This window comes from Buteo buteo, chromosome Z, assembly GCF_964188355.1.
Source record: "Buteo buteo chromosome Z, bButBut1.hap1.1, whole genome shotgun sequence".
Classification (NCBI taxonomy): domain Eukaryota; kingdom Metazoa; phylum Chordata; class Aves; order Accipitriformes; family Accipitridae; genus Buteo; species Buteo buteo.
In genome coordinates this window covers 70,285,130-70,307,354 of record NC_134204.1, presented here as the reverse complement: position 1 = coordinate 70,307,354, position 22,225 = coordinate 70,285,130, and the positions used below count along the sequence as shown (strand labels likewise).

The window sequence follows — 22,225 nt, the reverse complement described above, 5'->3', positions numbered from 1 at the left end:
TCTTTTGTTTAACCAGTTCTTAGCATGTTGCTTTGTTTCTTGTGGAATGCTCCTTTTTACTGGGCCTACAAGATGCCACAGTCTAAAACTGTAGTAGTTCTGAAAAATCACTTTGTGGTTTTTATTCTTTATAAGTATTTTTAATCCTACTTTTAAAACATCAAAGAGTTAATTTTTTTACATATTCCCAGAATTTGGAATATAATGTCTTTTTCTGCAATTAAGAGCTCTGTTTTTAAAATCTTCTAGGCTTTTTGGTTTTTTCCCCAGCAAGAACAAAAATTATTTTTACACTTTTGTGGCAAGCCTGAAGTAAAACCACACAGCTAATTCTAAATACACATAGAGTCTGAACTTTTAGGAGAAACATTTCCGTACTTAAAATGAATAGTACCTTTTCTACACAGCATCAAATACAGTAATAACTTAATTATTGGCCTTTTTTTAATAGTCCTTGTGATACTAAGGTTTTGAAGAGGTATGCTTCAGAAGCAATAAGGAAGGATCAGGTTCTCTATGTCTTCTGATCTCTGAACTGTCAATCTTGGTTAGCATTTCAGTAATATGCCCTAGTGTGTAAACCCAGCAGTTATTTTATTTAAAAGGCAGAACTGAATGGAAGTCAGTGATGAACTTACTTGTATATCGTAAAACTTGCATATTTATACAGAAAGGCTCTGACTTTAAATGAAGAGAGACTACATACAATAGGTCTTTAATACAAAATAAGTACTTCAGTGTTTAATTTCGCATAACAAGGTTATTATATAATGTTCCGTGTGCCCTGGGGACTACAAATATGTTAGCATATAATTAGATACTGTGGGACAACAGATTACTCCAGTTGGTCTATATAAATGATCTCTCTGCATGCTCTTTATCATCCACAAATGCAAGGTATTTATCCTTTTCATTTTAGGCTAAGCCACCTTGAAAAACCTTTTTTAAATACGCATTCATTTAGATAAGTAATATGGTTCAACTGACATTCAGTAGCTTGTTACTTTGAGGTTACATATTCTGAACCTATAACCAGTGTTAGTCAGCTGTGAACCATGTGAACTTTTAGAATAGGTAAGAGACAAAGACAGCACATTGGACTTCAAATTCCTCAAGATTGTTTTATAACCTATACATTACACATGCTTGGATAAGCCTCCTATTCCTCCCTGCATACTTTTCCATCAAGTTGACATTACATGTCTTACCATATTAAAAAGGAATGTGTGAACTGTTTTCTCCTTCTGGTTTAATATTTTCAAATAACCCATTTCATTCCAAACACAACTACCATCTGGTCTTTCTGATTGTGTAACCATGGAAATACTTGAAAAGTTAGTTGTCTGTGTATATTGCTAGTTAATCTTTTTGTGATCAGCTTTGCCTGACTTGCATTTTTCCTCACTTTATATACAGGCTGGTTTAGCAGGAGCTCCAGCCCGGGCTGTTTCAGCTGTAAAGAATATGAATCTGCCAGAGATCCCAAGAAATATTAATATTGGTGACATCAGTATAAAAGTGCCAAACCTGCCCTCTTTTAAATAACATGGCTACTCCAGGTAAAACCAAGGAAGAAATGTAATAGAGATTTACTGCATAATTGTTTACTAAATAAATGACATGTCTAACTTTTACTATTTGGATAAGACTCAAGGTACTGTATAGACATAAGTTGAAAAATCAGTGTGTGGGGTTGAATGTTGCTTTTGTCTTGTTTGTGAAATTAAAGGAAATGGGTAGTTCCGGTGTGATTTCTAAATTACATTCCTATGCCCTTGTAAGGCATATCACTGTGTCTCGGCTGCTGCAGTATTTTGGGAAAGTATTAAAGACGTTATTTACTTTGTATAACCTAAAATGCTGAGGTTTTTTGTATATTCACTAAGGTCTATAATTAGTGCATTCCTTAACTACTTCTGCTGTTTGTCATGATTATTTAAGACTTCAGTGCAAATGTTGCATGAAAACATTAAACTCTTATTTTGTTTAAATAAAATCATAACAACCTGGACTTCTAAATACCTGTTTTTCTGAAATCTACTCTTTGCAATAAATCATGTTATTTCCTATTCATGGAGCCAAGTGACTATATATAAATAATGTTGTAGCAAGCATTAATGTTGTAGTTTAATCTCTGAAGGAATTACATGGGGATATTGTGTTGAACATATTGGCTCTTTACACTTCTCACAACAGCTCTTCATTATTATTCAGAAGGAAAAACTGCCTTTACTGAAGACCCAATGACTTCTGTTTACATGTTGGTGTTGAGAAGATACTTACACAATCTGATAGACTTTCCCTGATGGTCTGACTTTGTTTTGGGAAAAAGGGTCTCTGCAATTTCTGTGTGTTGTGACGAGTACAGAATCGGCTGAGGAGGTTGGGCAGCTCAGAATTGTAAATGTGAGTGTATCAAGTAATGTGATAAAGAAAGGCACTCTGGAAAGATAAATGAGGGTACTTTAATAGGGCCTCTGTGCCTGGTGACGTTTGTGATTCTCTACTTCGAGAATTAGATTTATGAGATACTTAGTATTGTCAAGACCTCAGAAAATCTAAGTGCTATCACCTCTGTGTAAGTTGCTCAGCTCTTAAACTCTTTTGTGATTTAAAAAAAAATAAAGGGGGGTAGTGATTGTTTTTTATAATCATGCTTTTAAGCTCTGTGTGATGTACAAGTCTGTTTAAATGAATAATAAAACTATCATTGGGATATTTAAGAATTTCTGTAAAGTTTTCTTCTCCAAACAAGTATGCAGTTAATACTGTATATGAAAATACAGTGATACTGGATCAAGGATAACACATTTCAGGGCTAGTCTGAGAGGTCCTGCGTTACTTCAGGAATTTGGTTTTGATGTAAACCAAGCATTCTTTTCCTTTGAGTTGAATGTTAAGACATACCCCATAAGATAAACTTCGAGTCACATCACGTTCTCTGTTTCATCCATGGTAACTATCAGTGGTGCCTTTTGAGACCATTTGAGAGAGAAAAAAAGAAAGAGAAATTACTTTTGAAGTAGAAAATCTGATACAGTCCAAGGAATTTTAATGTATTTATTAAGGGGGGAGGTAAGAAATTTCATGTATATTGTTCATATTACATTTAATAACCATCAAGTAACACTATTTTATAAATGCTTTTGAAAACAGGATTGTTCTCTCCATACCTCTTGAAAAGAATATTTATTCTTCCAAATTAATTTTCTTTGGTTAAGGTTTCAGGAAACTTGAGGTAGGGTTTAAGTAGAAAACTGCAGCTTTCTCATTTCCTTCCACTGAAAAGAGAATGAAATGTGCAGCATTTTTTTTCCTTATGGAGTATTCTTTAGTATTCCCAAATTAGACAGCTTAGTACAAATCTGCAACTGTTATAATTTCACCTGCCTTTGCCAACTTTTGTTTTTCTGCTTAATGCATAGACCATGTGACATTCAAACTAAAGATGTTGCAAATTTTCCGCATTGTTCCCCCGTGAGGATTTAGTTAGTGCTGCTGCCGAAGGATAAATAGGAAATTTTGAAACATTTGGTACTCTGACCTACAGAGAGTTCCTCTGGCTATTTGTGAAAGAAGTTCACAATTTCAGAAATTCTTCCAGCTCCTCTATTTTTGTCTCACTTTTTTTTGTCTAGTTCACGTTCAGATTTGTAAGCTTATGTAGTTAAAAGATTTTTCATTCCTTGCAGAGAAATCTTTTCTGGGTTTATTTGAATCGAACATTTTTCCAAATCGTTAGAGAAGATATGTCTGAGATGCATCTTGATGTGAAGCATATTTCAGATTAATTTCTCATCTCTTATCTGTCAGTAACCAAACTTTCATTAACTTCAGTGAACCTAGATCTTGGCTCTTAAAAATTACGTGACTATTTTAAAGCTTTTTTTTTTAAAGTTTTGTGTTTTGCATTACTATTGTTTATACTGCCATTTTCCTACCTGACAACATGACTTGTGCTGGAAAAGATTCTCTGAACAGCTTTTCCATAGACACCAGACTTTTGAAGAAGCTTCTCTGTTTTTGACTGGTCAGCAAATATTTAATGCAAGGCTGTGACTAACAACTGGAGCTTCCTTACTCAGAAAATCTTTGGATGGGAAGAAATTCTTTATCAGACTTTCACAGTAAAATTGTACTCCTTTCAAAACAAATTCTCTCTCACACAGAAGAGGTACCGTACAGAAAGCCTGAATAGTAGTATTTTTTTCTTAAATAAAAACAGATGGTATGACAATGTGGGCTTCCTCAGGGTAGCTGAACCTATTTGCCACCCCTTTGCCAGAGGAGTGTCTTTAGTTTGCCTGGGGAGATAGTATTCTCTTACCATGTCATTTGACCCTGCCAGGCCTTAAACTAAAACCAGTCAGAGGAAGATGGGGTACTTGATTGATAGAAGTGACAGAAATGGTATTCTTACTCTTGACCTTCTAGGGCTTACCTTGTGTTGCAGACATTCAGAGGTTTTATACAGTGCCAATCTGCTTGTATTCATCACCTTCATGAGAATGATGTGCCTTTTGAATTCTTTGTCCTATTTCACCAGTGTCCTCTTAACTACTGCTTAGGATTTAAAATGAAAATAAGCTGTGGGCTGTAAATTATTAAACTCCTGAATATAATTTAAATGTTTTTAATGCTTTTGTAACTGCAAAACCCCCCACCTTAACATATATATATATATCTGTGTGTACATATATTTATATATAACATCAGTCTTGTGCGCTAGCTGTTGTTGAAAAGGAGAAGAGGTCATCCTTCAGCTGCAGAAGCCAGGCAACTAATTTGCAATACTCCACCTCCATATGGCCTGCCTTTTAAGTGATCATCACAATGCCAGCATGTGTAAATGAATCACTGAAAGCCATTTTTCCTAATTCTGGGCATTTCTTAGAACTGCAAATAAAACATTATTAAACAGTAGCTGAGACTGTTTGGTACTTACGGTATCTGACACAACACCTCATGTTGGTTTCCCACATGAGGTTTTCTTTTCTATTCAGTTCAGTTTCTCTGCTAGTGAAATTCTCTGGGGAGAAACCTTTTCATGTGATCATAGCAATTTAACTGTAGTAAGTATTATCTGTACTACTCTTTGATAGTCCTTGATAAATCATGCACAGAGATAACTTTAAGGAAACTTTGTAACATTAATAATACAAATTAGTAATTAAGCCTCCAGGATGTCTGAACTAATTTTTTTCCTGCATTTCCGTACACCTCCTGTTTATCTATTGTCAGAAAGTCCCTGTATCACAGGTGGTTACTTGTCTCAATATTCCACAAGATAAGTATTTTCCACATTTATTTGTATTCTGGGGATGCAGGGTGAAGTGCCCTCAGAAAGCACGTTTGAGGCTTGGGTGTAGTGGCAGTTCAGATTGCTTATCTCCAAACTCTGTCTCCCTCTATGAATTATGCCTTTTAAATTCAGAGATATTTATTGTGAAACTTAGTAATGAGGAGAAGATTAGTTCTGATTAGCCCCTGAGAGCAACTGCTAGTTCTGGCAAGTAATTTTTTTTTTTGTCTTTGAGAAGAAAAATTCTTTTCTGGGGTAGAGACTCCCTCTCAAGTATTGAGAAGAAAGGTGTTGGAAGCATATGCCTTTCAGGAGCCAAAGACTTTCTCTGAAGGCCCATGTGGAGCAGAGAGATTATTTTCTTCCTTCTTGCAAGATGGATTCTTCTAAAGAAGTGGAGAAAGGGCAGAAAGGATAAAAGTTCCACAGAGTGACTGGGTATTCCCAGCTGCCTCCATAGGCTTGAAATGGACCAGCTAGTTTTCCCACTGGGGCAGGGGCAATGAGTACTACTGAAAAAATCTTTTGACTCTTTGTCACTAAAAGAGAAGAATCTCATGTTAGAATCAGCTGAGAATGCTGTCTGCAGTATTGACAGCCCAGACAGTACAAGTACTGTGTCAATGCACTCACCTCTCATCCCTGAATAGTGAATCACTGTTTTGAATATATTTTGGGAAGAGGGAGTATTTTAGAACATTACAAGTGTATCAAAATTCCTCCTCTTAAACAGATGTTGCTGCTCTGATTTATTCTGCTTGACAGGAATGGGTGGAGGAAAGTGTCCCTTGTTGCAAGGGAGAAACAGGTTCAAGCCAGAAACTCAAACTGACACTGCCTTCCTGTGAGCACATTTGACCTTTTCTTTCTAATAGCACATTCCAATAAAAGCTAAAATTAGTCCTGAGTTTTATTTAGGCCTATCCTGACAGCAGAATGGGAACTTGCTAATGTTCTAAGGGTTACCTTATAAAGCCCCTTGGTACTGAATTACAGCATATGCAGGGCATAAAATACTGAAGGAACTGGAAATTAAAATGTCACAAATCAAATCATTGTCTGTTCAGGTCTGTTAAAGAAAAACAGACCCTAAGTCTTGCACAAAATACATTTCTCAACTTCTGCACAGTGTTCATGATTTTACTAGGAGCAAGGAAAGCAGCCAGGTACTGCCAAAAATGACTAAAGGTGAACAGTTAATTTCACAGAAGGGTAATCTTTCGTTACTTACTTTTATGATTATCATAACAAATTGTAAATCACTCTTCCTCTTTTCAGTTAAGGAAATGATCTGTCCTTTTGGTGTTCAGTGTTTACCCCAAAATGCTTACTGAGCTCAGGTCATGTTATTACCTCTGTTCCATGCATGGAATGGCAAAGGTAGTCACACTGCAATGTCAGCTTAGCAGCCACATTTCTTGTCTGCAGAAATTTTGGCCTTGTGGTGCATTAGGAGTGCTGTGACAGTGTGGTCTGACCAGGGAGGAACCAGAGGTCGAGTCATCCCCTTTTTGCACAGACTGAATATACCTGTGGCTGGAGTGCTAGAGGCATTTGAGTTGATCCATCATCCATATTGAAAGGCAGAGTGACAGGCACACTTGTGCCATATTCCACTGCTTTTCTGCCCAGTTTAGCTCTTCTGAAACTCAGCAGCACGCACAGGCTCCACGTGTCCCTTTCTGGGCTGGCTCTGCTGTCCAGCCAGCCAACAGGACTGCACCAGGAGTGGAGCAAATCCCCCTCCAGATCGTCTCTGAACATGTCACCACAGCTGAAGCTAAAACCAGGCCTGTAATGATGACTCTGAGCTGCTTTGGATGGATGAGTGTATCCCTGTTTTCTTTCAGCTTTCATGGTCCAATCCATGGGCCCTGTTGTACGATTTTCAGCACTCAGCCAGCAGAGTTGCTGTGGGACATAAGTTGAACTTCAGAAGCTGTCTTCAGATGTTTGCAGGGTACCTGCATGACCCATTGTGTACGGCGGAATACCTGTATGATCGGTACTCTGTGTGCATCTAAGAAACTTTTGCCTTTGGTGTAGCCATGTTAAGTTACACCCACATCTCCACCAAAGGTCCATCCCAACAAATTTGACCAATCTGCAAAAGTGCATAGAGAGAAGCAGAACTGGAATGGACTCTGCATTCCAGATAGCCTTTACAATAATTTGTTGTGCTAATGTGTGTCAGGACAGCAAAGAACTTTCATGATTCAAACACCCATCCCGTTCCCAGGTGAGGTGCCGTTTTGACGTCAGAAATTGTTTGGGTCACCCTAGGACAGAACTCATAGTTCTGTTCCTCCCTGAGACACCCTGGCATCTCATGTGTCATAGACTCGCCTGCCTATGTCTCTGTTGCAGTCTGCTTCACCAGGGAGGGCTGTCTGTCTGTCATTCTTTTGTGTCTTTTCAGGACAGGTATCATCACAGATACCTCCAGCAAAGTCCAGCAGGGCATATTCTGGCTGCCGTCCCTCTGCAAGGTGTTGTGCACTCATTCAAGTTGTGTTTGCCCAGGTGATATATAGAATATGTTGCTATATAGAAATATGTTAATACAGGCATCTGCATCCTGGTTCAGGTTTCCCCTGCTCACTTAAGGACAGATATGTTAGGGACAAACCCTTATATAGAACTGCATGGTGGAGTCGTGGTGCAAGCGAAGGAGGGAGAAAGTTAGTATGAGAGCCTCTTGCCAGAGGGTAACATTTGAGTTTGTAGTATAGGACTGGTTGTCTGAGGAAGCCTCATGAGGTGTTACAGTTCTCCTAGGTGGTATGAGGCTCCACAAAAGGCCTGAACTGCAGCTCTCCAGCAAGAGGTGCTGTCGCTCAGATGATCTTCAGGAAAAAAACAAGAGCAGGTAGGAACAGCCTGAACTTCTACAATTTCAAGTCACCCAGGAAATAGTCACTGTAGCAAGGTAAGAAGTAGTTAGCACTCATCCTTTTCCTCCTGGCATCATCGCAACAGATTGCAAAAGCTTAGAAGTGTCAGCCCATTAAATGAGACCCTGTGGCTGTGGAAATTTCAGTTCTTAGGAATCTGTTACGGCCCATTTAAGTCATTAAATGCCACTCTAGTATCTTCTTAGTTTAAGTTAGATTGCAGTTTACTAAAACACTCATATCCAAGCATTGTGGATCAGCACAACCAAATTACAGCTGTCCTGGCTGTGTCCCCTCCCAGCTTCTTGTGCACCCCCAGCCTGCTGCTGAAGGCACAGCGTGAGAAAAGGCCTTGATGTTGTGTAAGCAGTGCTCATCAATAGCTGAAACATGGTGTGCTACCTACACTGTTTTGGTCATAAATCTGAAACATAGCACCATATGAGCTACTGTGAAGAAAATTAACTTTAGCCCAACCAAAACCAAGAAAATAGTAAGACAGGTAGTAGGATGAAGGAAGAGAAGGTGGAAAGGTACAAACACAATAGGGCTTGCATCATGCATGAAGTTGTTACTGTAAATTCATTCTTTCATAAGTATGTATGATGAAGGGCTTCCTGCTAAATCTCACTTAGGTTTCCCAGGAGGGAAATATTCAGGAGAGGGCTTGGGTGAAGAGATACTGGTAGTTTGCAGAGCAGCTTAAAAAGAATGCTGCCCAAAATAAAAGCCAGAAGGAAAATAAAGGATGAGGAAGGTTATAAAAGAAGGAACGAAACAGGTTATTTTATAACCCAGGGATAAAAGTATGACAGAGTTGTGAAATAATTTATTAGGTTAACTGATATATATAGGAAAATGGACAAGCCTTTGCAAAACGAGATCTTTTTCAGGTAAAGAGAAAGGGAGCAAGCTTTAAACTGCTTGTAAAATATGTGTGTTTTTTCTGACAGTTGCTGGTTGGTCTAATTTTACTTTTATGACAAACATTTCTCTAAAGCTGGCATGAGTGATGAGGAAGCAGTAAGAGAAAGGCACAAGAAGGGAGCAAATGGATTTGCATATGAGAAAAGAGAAAACTTGCTGTTTCTTAGTAAGTGCTACATAATCTTAAAAGTTTGCAAACAAGCAATTACTTATACCATGTTTGTGCACTTTCTGATGCTTCATGCATCACTCATGCACCCTCCTAGCAGTACTACCTATTAAGTAAATGATAGCCTAAATGGAGAGGAACGTTGGATTTCTTCAGCGTGTATGTTAATTTCAGTGCCAAGAGTTAGATTCCCAAGTGGTATTTTCTTTTAAGATTTCTCTCCTATCCACCGAAAGGATGAACAGTATTCCAAAGTCACTTAAGTTTGCTTGGTATCCAGTTTTTTAAGTTTTTAGATATTATTTGATTTCTAACAACTGAAAATTAAAAGCATACAGGCAATGCAAAGTCTCTTGATCAAAAACAACAGCAAAAATAACAGGTTGTTTCATACTTTAGAGGTGTATTTAGCAATTCAGCTATTACGTGTTCCTCTCTGAGTTTGACTGTAATGGTGTATAACATCCACTCACTGATGGGCACTGTGGCAGTCATACCTGTTCTTAGAAGGACACGCTTGTGGAATTTCAAATGCCTCTCCTTGTCATTCCCACTGGCCTTCCTCATAATTTTTTAGCAATGAAATTCCAAATAGCAGTTCAAATATGTTGGAAAGATCGCACCATTTGAAAGGGCTAGAATTGCTAATGGAGATGAGAAGGGTTATAAGTGAGTTTTCAGAGTGAAGGCACACACTTTCTCCCAGGTTGATCCTGTGGATTTTATCTCCATTAGCTGGAGATGGCACCATTTGCACCAAGCCTGGATTCATTAGAAGAGCTAAGCAAACTGCAGTCTCCAATGAGCCCTGCAATGCACAGTGTATGTGTGTCTGTCTGCTTCATGTGGTTCAGTCATGCAATTGCTCTTCCTTCCCTTTTCTTTCCAGTTCGGATGGGGACTGTGCGGAGCCCCAGGATGCTCAGAGGCCTACGAGGGCCGAGGATGTGCTGCTGTGGCTTCAGGCTGCAGACCCACCCCACAGTGGATGGCAAAAACAGAGCTGTGTCTGGACAGTAATAGGGAGGATGAATCCAGGATGTTTCAAGTTAGGGAGAACAGTAAAGAAGAGAGAGACAGTCCATCACCAGAAGATGTGCTGCCAGTGGCTTTCCACTTATTTAGTCTTTTTATTACATTCAAACATTGTGCCGAAGGTTTGGGCGTTTCAGTGACTAATGACCAAACAAAGACCGGTTCAGCACACAGTTTCAGCACAGGGCCAGTGCAAATGAATTATAGTATGATTTTATGTTGTCCTCAAGTTAATTATTACACCATATGTTTCCTTTGCCTTGACAAAATTGTTCACCTTTCCCCTCCCTAGAGTTTCTGGGTTTCAGTATAAAAAAAAATAATCTATCCCCTCCTTCAGAGTTTTTGTAGAGATCTTATTCTTTGTAAAGATTTAGCAGGTGAGAGTTTTGGGGAGGCAGTTCCAGTGGAGGATTTGTTTATAGGAGGTCTGATGGACAGCTGGGGCTCACAGCTTCATATTTAGGCAGATCCTCTAATCCACTGGCTCACAGCACACACAGGGAGCTGCAGACTTCCACTTTAGCTGGAGAGGCAACAGTAATGCCATTTTTTCTGCTTGAGGGGCCATATTGCTTCCTTGCTTGCAATCAGGCAAGAATCTGTTTTTGACAAAATCCATTAATTTAATGGACTCAAAGGAAAGAAATAGAAAACTTTGGGATGGGAGTAGAAACTGAAAAAGGGAGTTTCTTGGCAAGGAGAGAATGGGAGTTGAGGACAGTGAGGGAAAAACAGTTTGAGAGAGGGGTGGTGGAGAAAGTCATGGGAAGGAGGACAGGCACATGGAGGGCATATGAAGAAATATCTGAAGAAAAAACAGAAGGATGACTCACAAATGTAGGGTGGGAGAGTAAGAATCAAGACACTACTGGAAGACTCTGCTGCACAGGGTGAAGTTTGCTGGAGGACTGCCTGATGAGAAAATCAGGAAGGGCTGTGACTTTGCTGCAGAAGCATTTGACTGGATAAAAATTATGGATCCTATCAAGCCACTGGGGAGGACTATGGGGGCAATTTTCTCTTCAGACTGCTCTGGAATGTCTTCTCCAGGTGGACAGACTTTTCTACCATAAATGAAATCTTAATATCAAAACTACATTTATTCTGTGAACACAGTAATTGCTCCAGAATAAAATCAATTTTATCCATGCCAGAGAATTTGCATGAGTTATGCTAGTGTATTTGCCAAAGTGTACAGGTCCAAATGACAGCTATAAAACTTCTTGGTCTTGGAATGAATACATAAAAGTTGTGTTGTTTTTATTAAGGCATTGTTTTAGTATAAACTTACAGTTAAGTGGTATTGCATGTGCCTTTCTGGTTGTGGAATTGTTTGGGTGGAGGGACTAGCAGAAAGAAGAATGTGAATCAAGGATGGGATCTGGGGGTTATTGCTGATCCTTATGGAGGAAAATGGGGTCAGAGATCTACTGGAAATTTGTTAACTTGTGAAATTTCTAAGCTTATGTGCTGGAGTGGGCTCAGGAGGGAGATTAGATAGATAGATAGATAGATAGATAAAACTACAATAATTTCTTTTCCTACTACTTCTCTAAACTCTTTTTCTAACCACGAAAAAGTGCTTTGTCCAAGCTGAATAAACCATAGCTGTACTTACATGAGAGTTTGCTGAGATGACCATGCAGCGTAGACATGTTCTACCATTATGTGGCAACTGAGGAATAATCACAACTGTCATAATTAAACTAAATTTATCATGGTGTCTCTGCAGTTTAAAACAACTCAGCCCCCAAAAAACAGATACGCACACAAAATTTCCAATTTAGGTAACCTCTGTTCTCTTTCCTGTATTTTCTTAATGAACAGAATCTTACAGAAGTTAAGCAATCAGGAAGTTAGAGTTGTAGCTGTATAAAGTGCACGTCTAATCTGAAAAATCATATGCCCCTAATGAAGAAGTAATAGCCTGCAAAATGTAGATCCATAAGAGGTTGTGAAGACCATCATACTTGAATCCATTTTGAAGTTTGTGTACTGTTTAAATCTGTTCTCTTTTCTGTCCCTTTTATTATGAGGATAGCCCTGAGAAGTAGGTTTTTAAATGTTTTTGAGCTTGAGATGGTCTGAGTAGGTGTGACTGGGATGTTTTCAGATCTGCTTACGTAGTATTACACTTAAGATCCACCACACACAGCACTCATACCACTTGGCACAACCAGCAAAGAGGCTGTGTTACTTGTTTGTGTAGCGCTTATGCAGTGACAGTATAAATGTCCCCATATAAAGGAGATTAAGGATTGTGACCTAAACTGTCCTGGCTGTGATGATGGACTTAATGCTGCTTAGTGATCAGCTGTGCTTGGGGAAAGGAAGAGGGGCAAGCACACTGTTTTTGAAAAGGTTGACAGACTTCAGGCACACAAAAGTATCCTATTAATTCACACTCTACTGTGACTCACTGATATAATTAGAAACACACTGTGTTTATTTGTATTCATAAAACTAATGAGCTTAACTCACTCCTCCTTTAGGAATATTGAGATCCATCTTGTGTTCCAGTGGATCACAGAGGATAGCATTTTCATACTCAACACCACTGTTAATTTAGAAATGTCGTAATTCCCTACCACATAGTAATTCCCGAATGCAACCACTCATAAATCAATCCAGAGCAGCTTGTTTATCTTGGGAGAGAGAGATCAATTCAGCAGGTTAGGAATTTTGCAAAATAAGGGGTTTGGAAAATGGTGATTAGATGTGACCACAGATGTTAATGAGTGAATCAAAGTTGATAGGAATTTTTGCTGAGGGTGTTCACTACATGCAATTTTTGCTTCAAACCAAAGGAGCTCCCAAAGCAATATCACTGCATGGACTGCTGATGCTCTCCAGTCAAATAGTAGTTCCAATAACAAAATGTTATTCTCTACTCTGAGCTTCTCATTCTCTGTTTCTTTGCAGGAAATCTTGAAGGATCTTGGTTTTCTCCCTGAATGGAAAAGGAACAATTTTCAAAGTTTAAAAAGTTTCCAGACACTCCTCCTAACCACCTCTGAACTGTAGTTGTCTTAAGTTACCATATATTTAAATTTTACTAGCAAAACTTACAAAATACCTGCCAAGTCATATTCAATAAAGGTGATGTACAATTTTCCTAGTGAAACACAAGTATGGGAATTAAGGTAAAATACTGTATCATGAAGACCTGGATCATGAGGAGGTTAGTGGGGTTCAGCAAGACAGGATATTTCAAATGTAGCCATTTTGAATGATCAGTCTGAATTAAACTCATGTAAGAAAATCATGTACGATAAACAAATTTTCACTATTAGGTCCTGGTCATAAGAAGGTTTATGCCAACATGCAGTGCAGGTTTTTTTCCTCCTTTGTATGTTATCATTTAGAAAATAAAGGTACATTTTTTCAAGTTTTCACTTTTCAGAATTGTTTCAAGGTTTTGTTACTGAGACTGTTTATGTTGGATGTCAGTACATTCCTTATCTTATAAATACGTGATTTTGAAATGCAATACATTACAGTGCTTGCTTTAGTGTAATACACTAGTCCACCATAAAAACAGTTTCTTCCCCCAAGATCCAAACAAACAAAATATGTTCTTTATTTACTTCATGGGTTTAACCACAAGAAATTTGACCTTCACTTATTTTGCATGTTTTTTCTCCATTTGAAAACATACAACATCCAATACATCAATCTATCTTGTATTAAAACCACTATAAAAATTATTGTTTCAGTATGTAACATTTCAAACTAATACAAGTGGAGCATTTTTATTTTCTGTATAATGCAATAGCAAAAATCTAATTTTTCAAAAGATAGAGAAGATTCTTAATTTCAAGTGGCAGTTAATGTTATACAGGGAGAAAGGTGTCTTTGTTTATGGTTACCATTATTTGTATATATAAAACATTATATCTTTACATCATTCTTCATATCCCTCCAGCTTAATATAGGTTATGAAGGTTGTAGGGAGAGGTTACAAACCAGGTTATACAATCTGCAGATTTTCTTCCTTAGTCTTTGGTACCAGGAAATAGTGGGATCAGGAAATCCAGAGCACTGACCATAAAGAATGTAGGTTTCAAAAAAATCATGCTAGCTTTAACAAAATACAGAGTTGAACTTTTCAGCAGTGCCAACCATTCAGGATTCCACACAGACTCAATGGGAGCCATCAGTCTGTATAGCTGCACTTTGGGAAGGAAACCAACAAACCTGCAAATTTCTGATACTAAGCAGTACTGATCAAACAAGCTTCCTTAACATCCTTGCACCTCAGTGCGTAGCATTGTGACAGGAACAATGGAAACTGAAAGCTAGATTTTGCTGTGAAGCTAGACCAGCTTTATTTAACTGAGTATTTATTTAGCTGGACTAAGGGGTTGTGCAAGTTTCATAAAGTGTCCTGAAAGTAGGATGGGGGGCTGAACCCTGTGATCAAATATGCCAGTGTTGCTCCATTCATTTTTGTACTCTTTTGTATTCTTTTGGGACTTCTGTAATTCTGGAAGCGTCTTAGATGTTACAATTTGCACAAACTCCTCTAAAGAGTGCAAAGATTAGCAAAGACTGGCAAAGAATGATCTAAACAAATCTGTCTGTCTCCCCAGGGTAACCTCAATGACAAGCTCAGCATCATTGAGAAACCACAGGCCATATCAAACAAATTATAACATTCCTAAGTGGTTCAAAATATGGCTGTGTGTGGAAAGACAGGAAGGTCCGTGAGGCGATGTTTAAAAGGCATTTGAACAACTAACTACTATTGCCAGAAGCCTAGGTTCATAAAGCAACTTTGAGCCTCTGTTTTTGGTGTTCGTTTTTTCTAAGTAGCAGTTTCTGTTTCCAGATAGTAAAGTCCTCAGAGAAGTAATCTAAATTAAAGTTCTCTCTTCACACAGAAAAAATCCCTGCCTATAATCTGCCCAGGTGTAGATGAATGTAGTAACAAGAGGCTCTGCCTTAATATAAGGAATTGCAGGTCTCTGTCTACCTACTTATGTGAATTGGCTTCCAGAGTCCAGAAAAAACCAAAATATTGAACAAGATTTAAAACAAGAAAAAAGGATTGGAGTGCCTTTCTGCTGCCTAGATTTCAGAGCCCAGCGTCCTCTCCAGTGGGTTCGGAGAGCTAGGCTTCTGAGAGTCTGTCCACCAAAGCAGGGTAACGCATGGGAAGACAATCTCTAGAGGTGCTGAGGAGAGAAATGAAGGTTAAGTGTTGGAAAAAGCCCAACAACCGATATGCGGTAGGATGTGTCTTCCTGAGCATATCATGTGCTCAAGTATACCCTTGTTAACCACTCAATGACAAGGTGCCAACATGCATGACATCAAAACAGGTGATTCTGGAAGGTGTTGCATACCCTGAAGCTCCCACTGACCTGGTGCTTTTCAGGGTTCACTAAGCACTAGAGCATCCTGACTTGGGATTTGGTCCATTGCCAAGCTGATCGGCAGTTGTGAAGGCAAACAAAACACAGGTTGGTTGGAGTGTCAAATGAGTACATGGGATTTTGAGAAGGGTAAAGCTGTACTAATATTTCTAGTCCTAAATTAATCTGAATAAATCTAAAACAATTTATCCTAACTGCAAGGGGAATGCGGACAGCTGCATGATAGTCTATTATTTCCTGTTAAATAGAGGTAAACGAATGACTGCAAAAGGGAGAAATTATCTGCCTGAGGTTTTTTAAGGGTGGAGAGACAGTTATGTGTTGCAACAGGGACATTTTTCCAGCTGAAGCCTTCCTTATTTGGAACCTGTAAATGTATTTGTCTCCTCCTTTCCACACAGCTGGACATGTGCGTTGTCTCCTGGAATTGGAATGACCACCTGTTCTATCCAGACAGTTTTAGCCAAGCATTACTTTTGAGCAGCAGTATCCCATGACACCTTCATCTAATGCATAACAACTAGAAAAAGAGAACACATATTAGAATGCAGCTCCTAAATATTTGCTGAGTTCAGAAGATGCTATTGGAATAGTTATGTTCCATATACTTGCTGAAACATGGTAAGTAAACCATAAGGGAGGACAAGTTATTCCACGAGCAGCAGAACTAATGAAGCCCGATTTCCTTTAAATCTGTATGCTCTGTCACCCAACACCTCTCCCTGCAATAAGCCAGTTTCCCTTCCAGTTTCCCATGAGATATTAATCCCAGTAACTTGAGATCTTCCTGTGCTAGCAGTGTTTCCTGTTCAGCACTTGCCTCCATGTTCTTGCCTATTTTTTCCCTGCCCTGTGTTTCTGAGGTAAGGGGAGAAACACAAGCTAGAGTTAGGAATGAGCTAATGAGCTAGGCAGTGCCATATGCTGGGGGGTCAGCTGTTGCATATGGGATAAGTGGCCTGCCACTCCATGCCAAAGGCAACAGGGAATAGCTGTTTCCCCAGCTTTGCCCTCAGAAAGAGTACTGGATTTTGTTTTCTCTCTATATAGATATGTAACATCTGGGTAATTAAATATCTTTGAGATGTCTAGTTTTGCCACACAGGCTGAAATGGATCAACAGGTTCAAAAGTGAGAAGAAGGAAGACTGAAAAAGCTTTCTTCCTTGGACAGGTATGCTGGTAATACTAGTAAGAATATCTGCCATTTAGCATTGATAGGCATAGCATATGCTATTTGAGACACTCACATGGCATGTAATGATTGTAGTATAGAAAACCAGATAAATAAATGTGGCTGGATGCCAGGTGCCCACCAAAGCCGCTCTATCACTCCCCCTCCTCAGCTGGACAGGGGAGAGAAAAAAATATAACAAAGAGCTTGTGGGTTGAGATAAGGACAGGAGAGATCATTCACCAGTTACCGTCACGGGCAAAACAGATTCAATGTGGGGAAAATTAACTCAATTTATTACAAATCAACCAGAGTAAGGTAGTGAGAAATAAACCCAAATCTCAGAACACCTTCCCTCCACCCCTCCCTTCTTCCCGGGCACAACTTCACTCCTGGATTTCGCTACCAGCCCCCCCCCAGCGGCACAGGGGGACGGGGATGGGGTTTACGGTCATCACACGTTATTTTCTGCCGCTTCATCCTCCTCAGGGGGAGGGCTCCTCACACTCTTCCCCTGCTCCAGCATGGGGTCCCACCCACGGGAGACAGTCCTCCAGGAACTTCTCCAACGTGGGTCCTTCCCACGGGCTGCAGTTCTTCACAAACTGCTCCAGCATGGGTCCTTTCCACGGCGTGCAGTCCTTCAGGAGCACACTGCTCCAGCGTGGGTCCCCCACGGGGTCACAAGTCCTGCCAGAAAACCTGCTCCAACGTGGGCTCCTCTCTCCACAGATCCGCAGGTCCTGCCAGGAGCCTGCTCCAGCGTGGGCTTCCCATGGGGTCACAGCCTCCTTCGGGAACGCACCTGCTCCAGTGTGCGGTACTCCCCGGGCTGCAGGTGGAGATCTGCTCCCCCGTGGTCCTCCCTGGGCTGCAGGGGGACAGCCTGCCTCACCAGGGTCTTCCCCACGGGCTGCAGGGGAATCTCTGCTCCGGCACCTGGAGCATCTCCTCCCCCTCCTTCTTCACTGACCTGGGGGTCTGCAGGATTGTTTCTCTTACATGTTCTCACTCCTCTCTCTGGCTGCTGTTTCCCGCCTGTCCCAACTTTTTCTCTTCTTAAAAATCTTATCCCAGAGGTGTTACCACTATCGCTGATGGGCTCGGCCTTGGCCGGCAACGGGTCCGTCTTAGAGCCGGCTGGTATGGGCCCTCTCTCGAACACAGGGGAAGCTTCCAGCAGCTTCTCACAGAAGCCACCCCTGTAACACCCCCCCCCCCCCCCCCAGCTACCAAAACGTTGCCACACAAACCAATACAATAAAAAAATGAGTAATCTACTAGAGTTGGGTAATTGAATGGGTAGGAAGTTTAGCATAAAAGCCAACAGGCTGCCCTCTCATGCTATTGAGCTGTTGGGTTCATTTGTAAATTAGTAAATGGAGTTAGTGTCTGCTCTTAGTTCCTTAGTCTTAACTACGTGATGTATAAAGAATAAAATTCAAGCTCTACAGATCCTTTTCTTGAAGTTTTTGCCCTCTTTAATAGAGTAACCAAAACTATCTCTGACTTCCCAGATGAGTTATTATTTAGGATTGGATAAATGTATTTAGTGTTTGGAAAGTTTTATTTGTTTTCCATCACCCAGTCATGCCAACTGTATTCTAATAAATAAACATTGGTATATGCAGTCTTTCAAAAAAAATTCTAATTGTGTTTATGGGGGTTGTGATGTCATAACCACACTGTGTATGCTATTATCATGAGATCTTCATCTACAGAGGAAAAAGAGAAGAGGGCTTTAACCCTTACATGAATACTAATCCTGATTATTCTTGTATGAATTTATTTCCTCCCATTCTCTGTAATTTTTGCTATGGATCTTCATATGAGAAAATGGTTTATTTGCAGTCCTTTCTACTATTTCTTGGTAGGATTTAAAATTTTACTCCTATGTTTTATATAATCCACATCACTGTAAGTGATGCAACCTGGTCACTCTCAAGAGGTCTTTCATGTTGATTACACTGGGAGAGCTTTCTTCGTGTGGCTAGGGCAATTATATTCAAGCCTCAAGAAACAATAATGTATGCTTTAAAAAGTGGCTATTTTAACTGGATCAAAAGTATAAGCTATTCAGTACAAGTAAAGACCATGTAATGGAAACATAAAAGTAACTAACTTGAAAAATCCAAAATTATATATGCAGTTGTTACAGCTCACAAAATAACTTTTAATAATTGCTGTTACAGCAGTTACAGATAAAATATGTTTCTGCTTCAGTCACTTGTTTATGACAAAGTTACTTAACTGACAGGCCTTTGCCATCAGAGGAGTTCAAAATTACAGAGAATTAAGTATCTATCTATCTGTCATCTACCTATTTATTGTGGAGAGAATTAAGTATCTATTTCAACTAAGATACTCAATTCATTCTCTGAATAAGACTACAGCAAAATCCACTACTCTGTACAGTTGAAAAATTCTGATCACTTTTTCTAAGGCTCAAACCCTCCATTTTCTGCCCTTCTCTTTCCTTTTGTACCAAACTCTTTCTGTTTGGCAAATGGATGGACCATCCATGTCCATTGTACCATTTCAATAACCTGTAGTATTTGTTGCCTCTACTCATTATTACCTTGACTTACTTGCCTGGAGAGGGGCAGCAGCTTGCTCTGTCTGTGTCATAAGATGCTCTTCAGAACTGGATAGATTTTACCATAACACATGACATTATTCCTTTATAAGGTCTCCTCCTAGGTTTTGTCATTTGTATGTGACAGATTGCCAGATTGCCCATCAGTCTGAGGATCTGTGCTGCCTGATTGTGCCAGAGTGTCTCATGCGTCTTGTCTCCAGTCTTGGGAAGATTCAGCCTTAGCAAACCATTAAAAAGTGCAAGAGTGAGGCAGGTAAGCTGCAAGAAAAGGTGGAAATGAAAAGGGGCTCCTGAGAGGATATAAGGAGACAGATACAGTATAGAAAGCATGACAGGGTAATTCAGGACAACAACCCTGTGCTGCTCCTCAGTTTTTTATAAGACCTGGAGCATGCCAATACACCTTCAGAACAGTATCTCTGCTTTTCCATGACCCCAGAGCACAGAAAAGAGTTGCTGGCCTGTGAAATACAGTGTGCCATATAACTGTATAGCTTAGCTATGTTTTGCGGGGTTTGGCTTGATTGGTTACTGAGTAACAATAACAGAACGTAAATCTGGGACTAAGCTTTCTCTCCAAGGCTCTACTCCCGTGATTTCCTGTCTGCAAAACCTCCTGCTGCCTCTGACCACAGTCTTACTCTCACCTATCAAATCCAGATGAATTAACTGTAGGATCACTGAACTCAAAGGGACCTCTTGTCTTTCCTGGTATTACAAATGAATGAATCTGATTATTACATCAGCCGTTTTACCAGAGCAATTTTTAGGTGCTTTTCTGAATCTTACATCTGTCTTGTGATGTCCATTTTAAGCAACACCAAATTAATATGTAGCGAGCCGAATGGTGGGCCCCCTTCTGATGCTCCTATGGCAGTATATGCTGTAAAATCTTTCTGAGAAGTTTGGGCATGCAGATGGTTTATTTAAGTATAACTAAGACTAGGGTAAAGTATTCTCTGTTAAACAGCCTAAGATGATAAATGCTAAAGTGGTAAAATGCTAGGTCTGGGGCCAAGTGTCTCCAAACACATGGTAAAGTCAGAATTGTGTCTCCACTGACTCCTATGTTTTTCTTACCATGTGCTGGCAAAGAGTCTGTGGTTGTTTCAGCATATCCTGTCTCTTGATCAAAAGCAAAAGCTTGCTATGGCCTATACATTGTGCAGAAGTCCTCCCAATCATTCCATAAATCCTTTACATTTTTTTCACAGGCAGATGGTTTACATTTACATTCTCTGTTATATCTGCATTGGGATAAAGTCTTTTATCTCACAGTGACTTCAACTGAAAAATAAACACCCATCCATTACACCCTGTTTCTTCAGTCAAGAAAGATTCTGTAAAATGCTTTCTCAGCTTATTACCTTTGCCTTAGAAATCTTAGGACTATATAAGCCTCATTGACATGAAGTATTCATTATAGACTCTGTAACAGCATACAGTAAGTTAAGAATCAAGGATAATTTATGTGAAATTCCAACAGTGCTTCCCACCTCAAAGGTGGAGGATGGTATTTTTTCTTGACTTTTCTGGGCTCAGGAGAAATATCAATACTGATGTGGCTGAGAAAAAGGTGATTTGGTTCCTTTTCCATCTGCTCCTCTGAGAATGCTTTAGTTTTACATTATTGTAACTGACAAGTGTCTTCTTCAGCCAATGCTCCCTAGAAGAAGTGGGTGTAACTCGCGTGCAAGTCATTAATTCGTTAATTCAACAGAGTCTAAACACGAAGTTTAGAAGGAAAAGTCATATCACTTGCACTAATTTGGCCTCATCCTAATATTCCTGATAAGAGTCCAGTTTTGTTATGCTAACCCAGGGTTCACTCTGGCTTGTCAGCCCGCAGATGTCTAGTTTTTAAGTGGGAAGAGTACCATGCCATGTGGTCACTCAGAGAGTGATACTGTACAGGCATTGACAATGTTTACATGGACTTTAGAAAAGCAAATAATTCATTAAATATGAATGGAAAGGGCACAATCAACACTTTATCATTGCTTCCCTTCTTCCTCTCTCTATATTTCCTCTTTAAGGTGATGGGGGGGGGGGGGGGTGTCATATTCTTTCCCATTGCTCTCACAGACCATAACATTGGCTCAGCACGGGAGGGGGAGAAGTGCTGCATGAGGGCAGGAATAAAAAAATAGTCAAGACTGAAAGAGGACGGGAAACTTTAAAACCAGTGTTGCAACTCAAAAGATGAAATTGCACCCTCCTTGATACCACAGAGATAAAGATTTGCAAACATACCAAAAGTTACGTGGTGGCATTCTTGCCTGTATATATCACATCCCCAGAAAGCACAGAGCTGGATGCTGCAATAAATCCAACTGGTGAAAAATTTCAGCATTTCTACATATTTTTCATTTCACTTCAGTTGAAGTGTTTTGTCTGAACTTTAAACGGTTCACTTCGAACTTAGAGCTTTGCAGATATGTTTTTATTCCTTATTTTTATGGTAGATATTTTTAAGTTATCATTGTATTATATCTGTTCATAATTACTTTTGTTATTAGAATTACTGTAGGTATTTTAGTAATAAGTATATTAAATTTTATTCAGTAAATTAGTTATGGAGGTTAGGAAATTATATTCAGGTATTTCATTGTTCACTGTTTCATAATTCATATTAAAAAAGAGAATACAAAGAAAATGACTGTATAAAATTAAAATGTGAACAATTTAAAATACACTTAAAAATTAAAATAGCTTTGCAAGTATACAGTCCAATACTTTTGAAAT

At 39.4% G+C, this 22,225-nt stretch overlaps 1 protein-coding gene across 6 annotated transcripts in view; it reads left to right on the top strand.

The window, feature by feature from the left end:
- Positions 1–13,725, top strand: part of AP3S1 (adaptor related protein complex 3 subunit sigma 1) — a 47,140-nt gene extending 33,415 nt beyond the window's left edge. Inside the window, exons 6-7 of one of the 6 annotated variants that reach the window (XM_075020460.1) lie at positions 1,417–1,559; positions 13,253–13,725. In XM_075020460.1, coding sequence (XP_074876561.1) covers positions 1,417–1,545 — 129 coding nt within the window. In that variant the 3' untranslated portion in view covers positions 1,546–1,559; positions 13,253–13,725. Of the gene's footprint in view, positions 1–1,416; positions 4,910–13,252 lie in introns of those variants that run through there. The other 5 variants (XM_075020458.1, XM_075020459.1, XM_075020465.1 and 2 more) reach the window with 5 other exon arrangements.
- Positions 13,726–22,225: the final 8,500 nt, after the last annotated feature.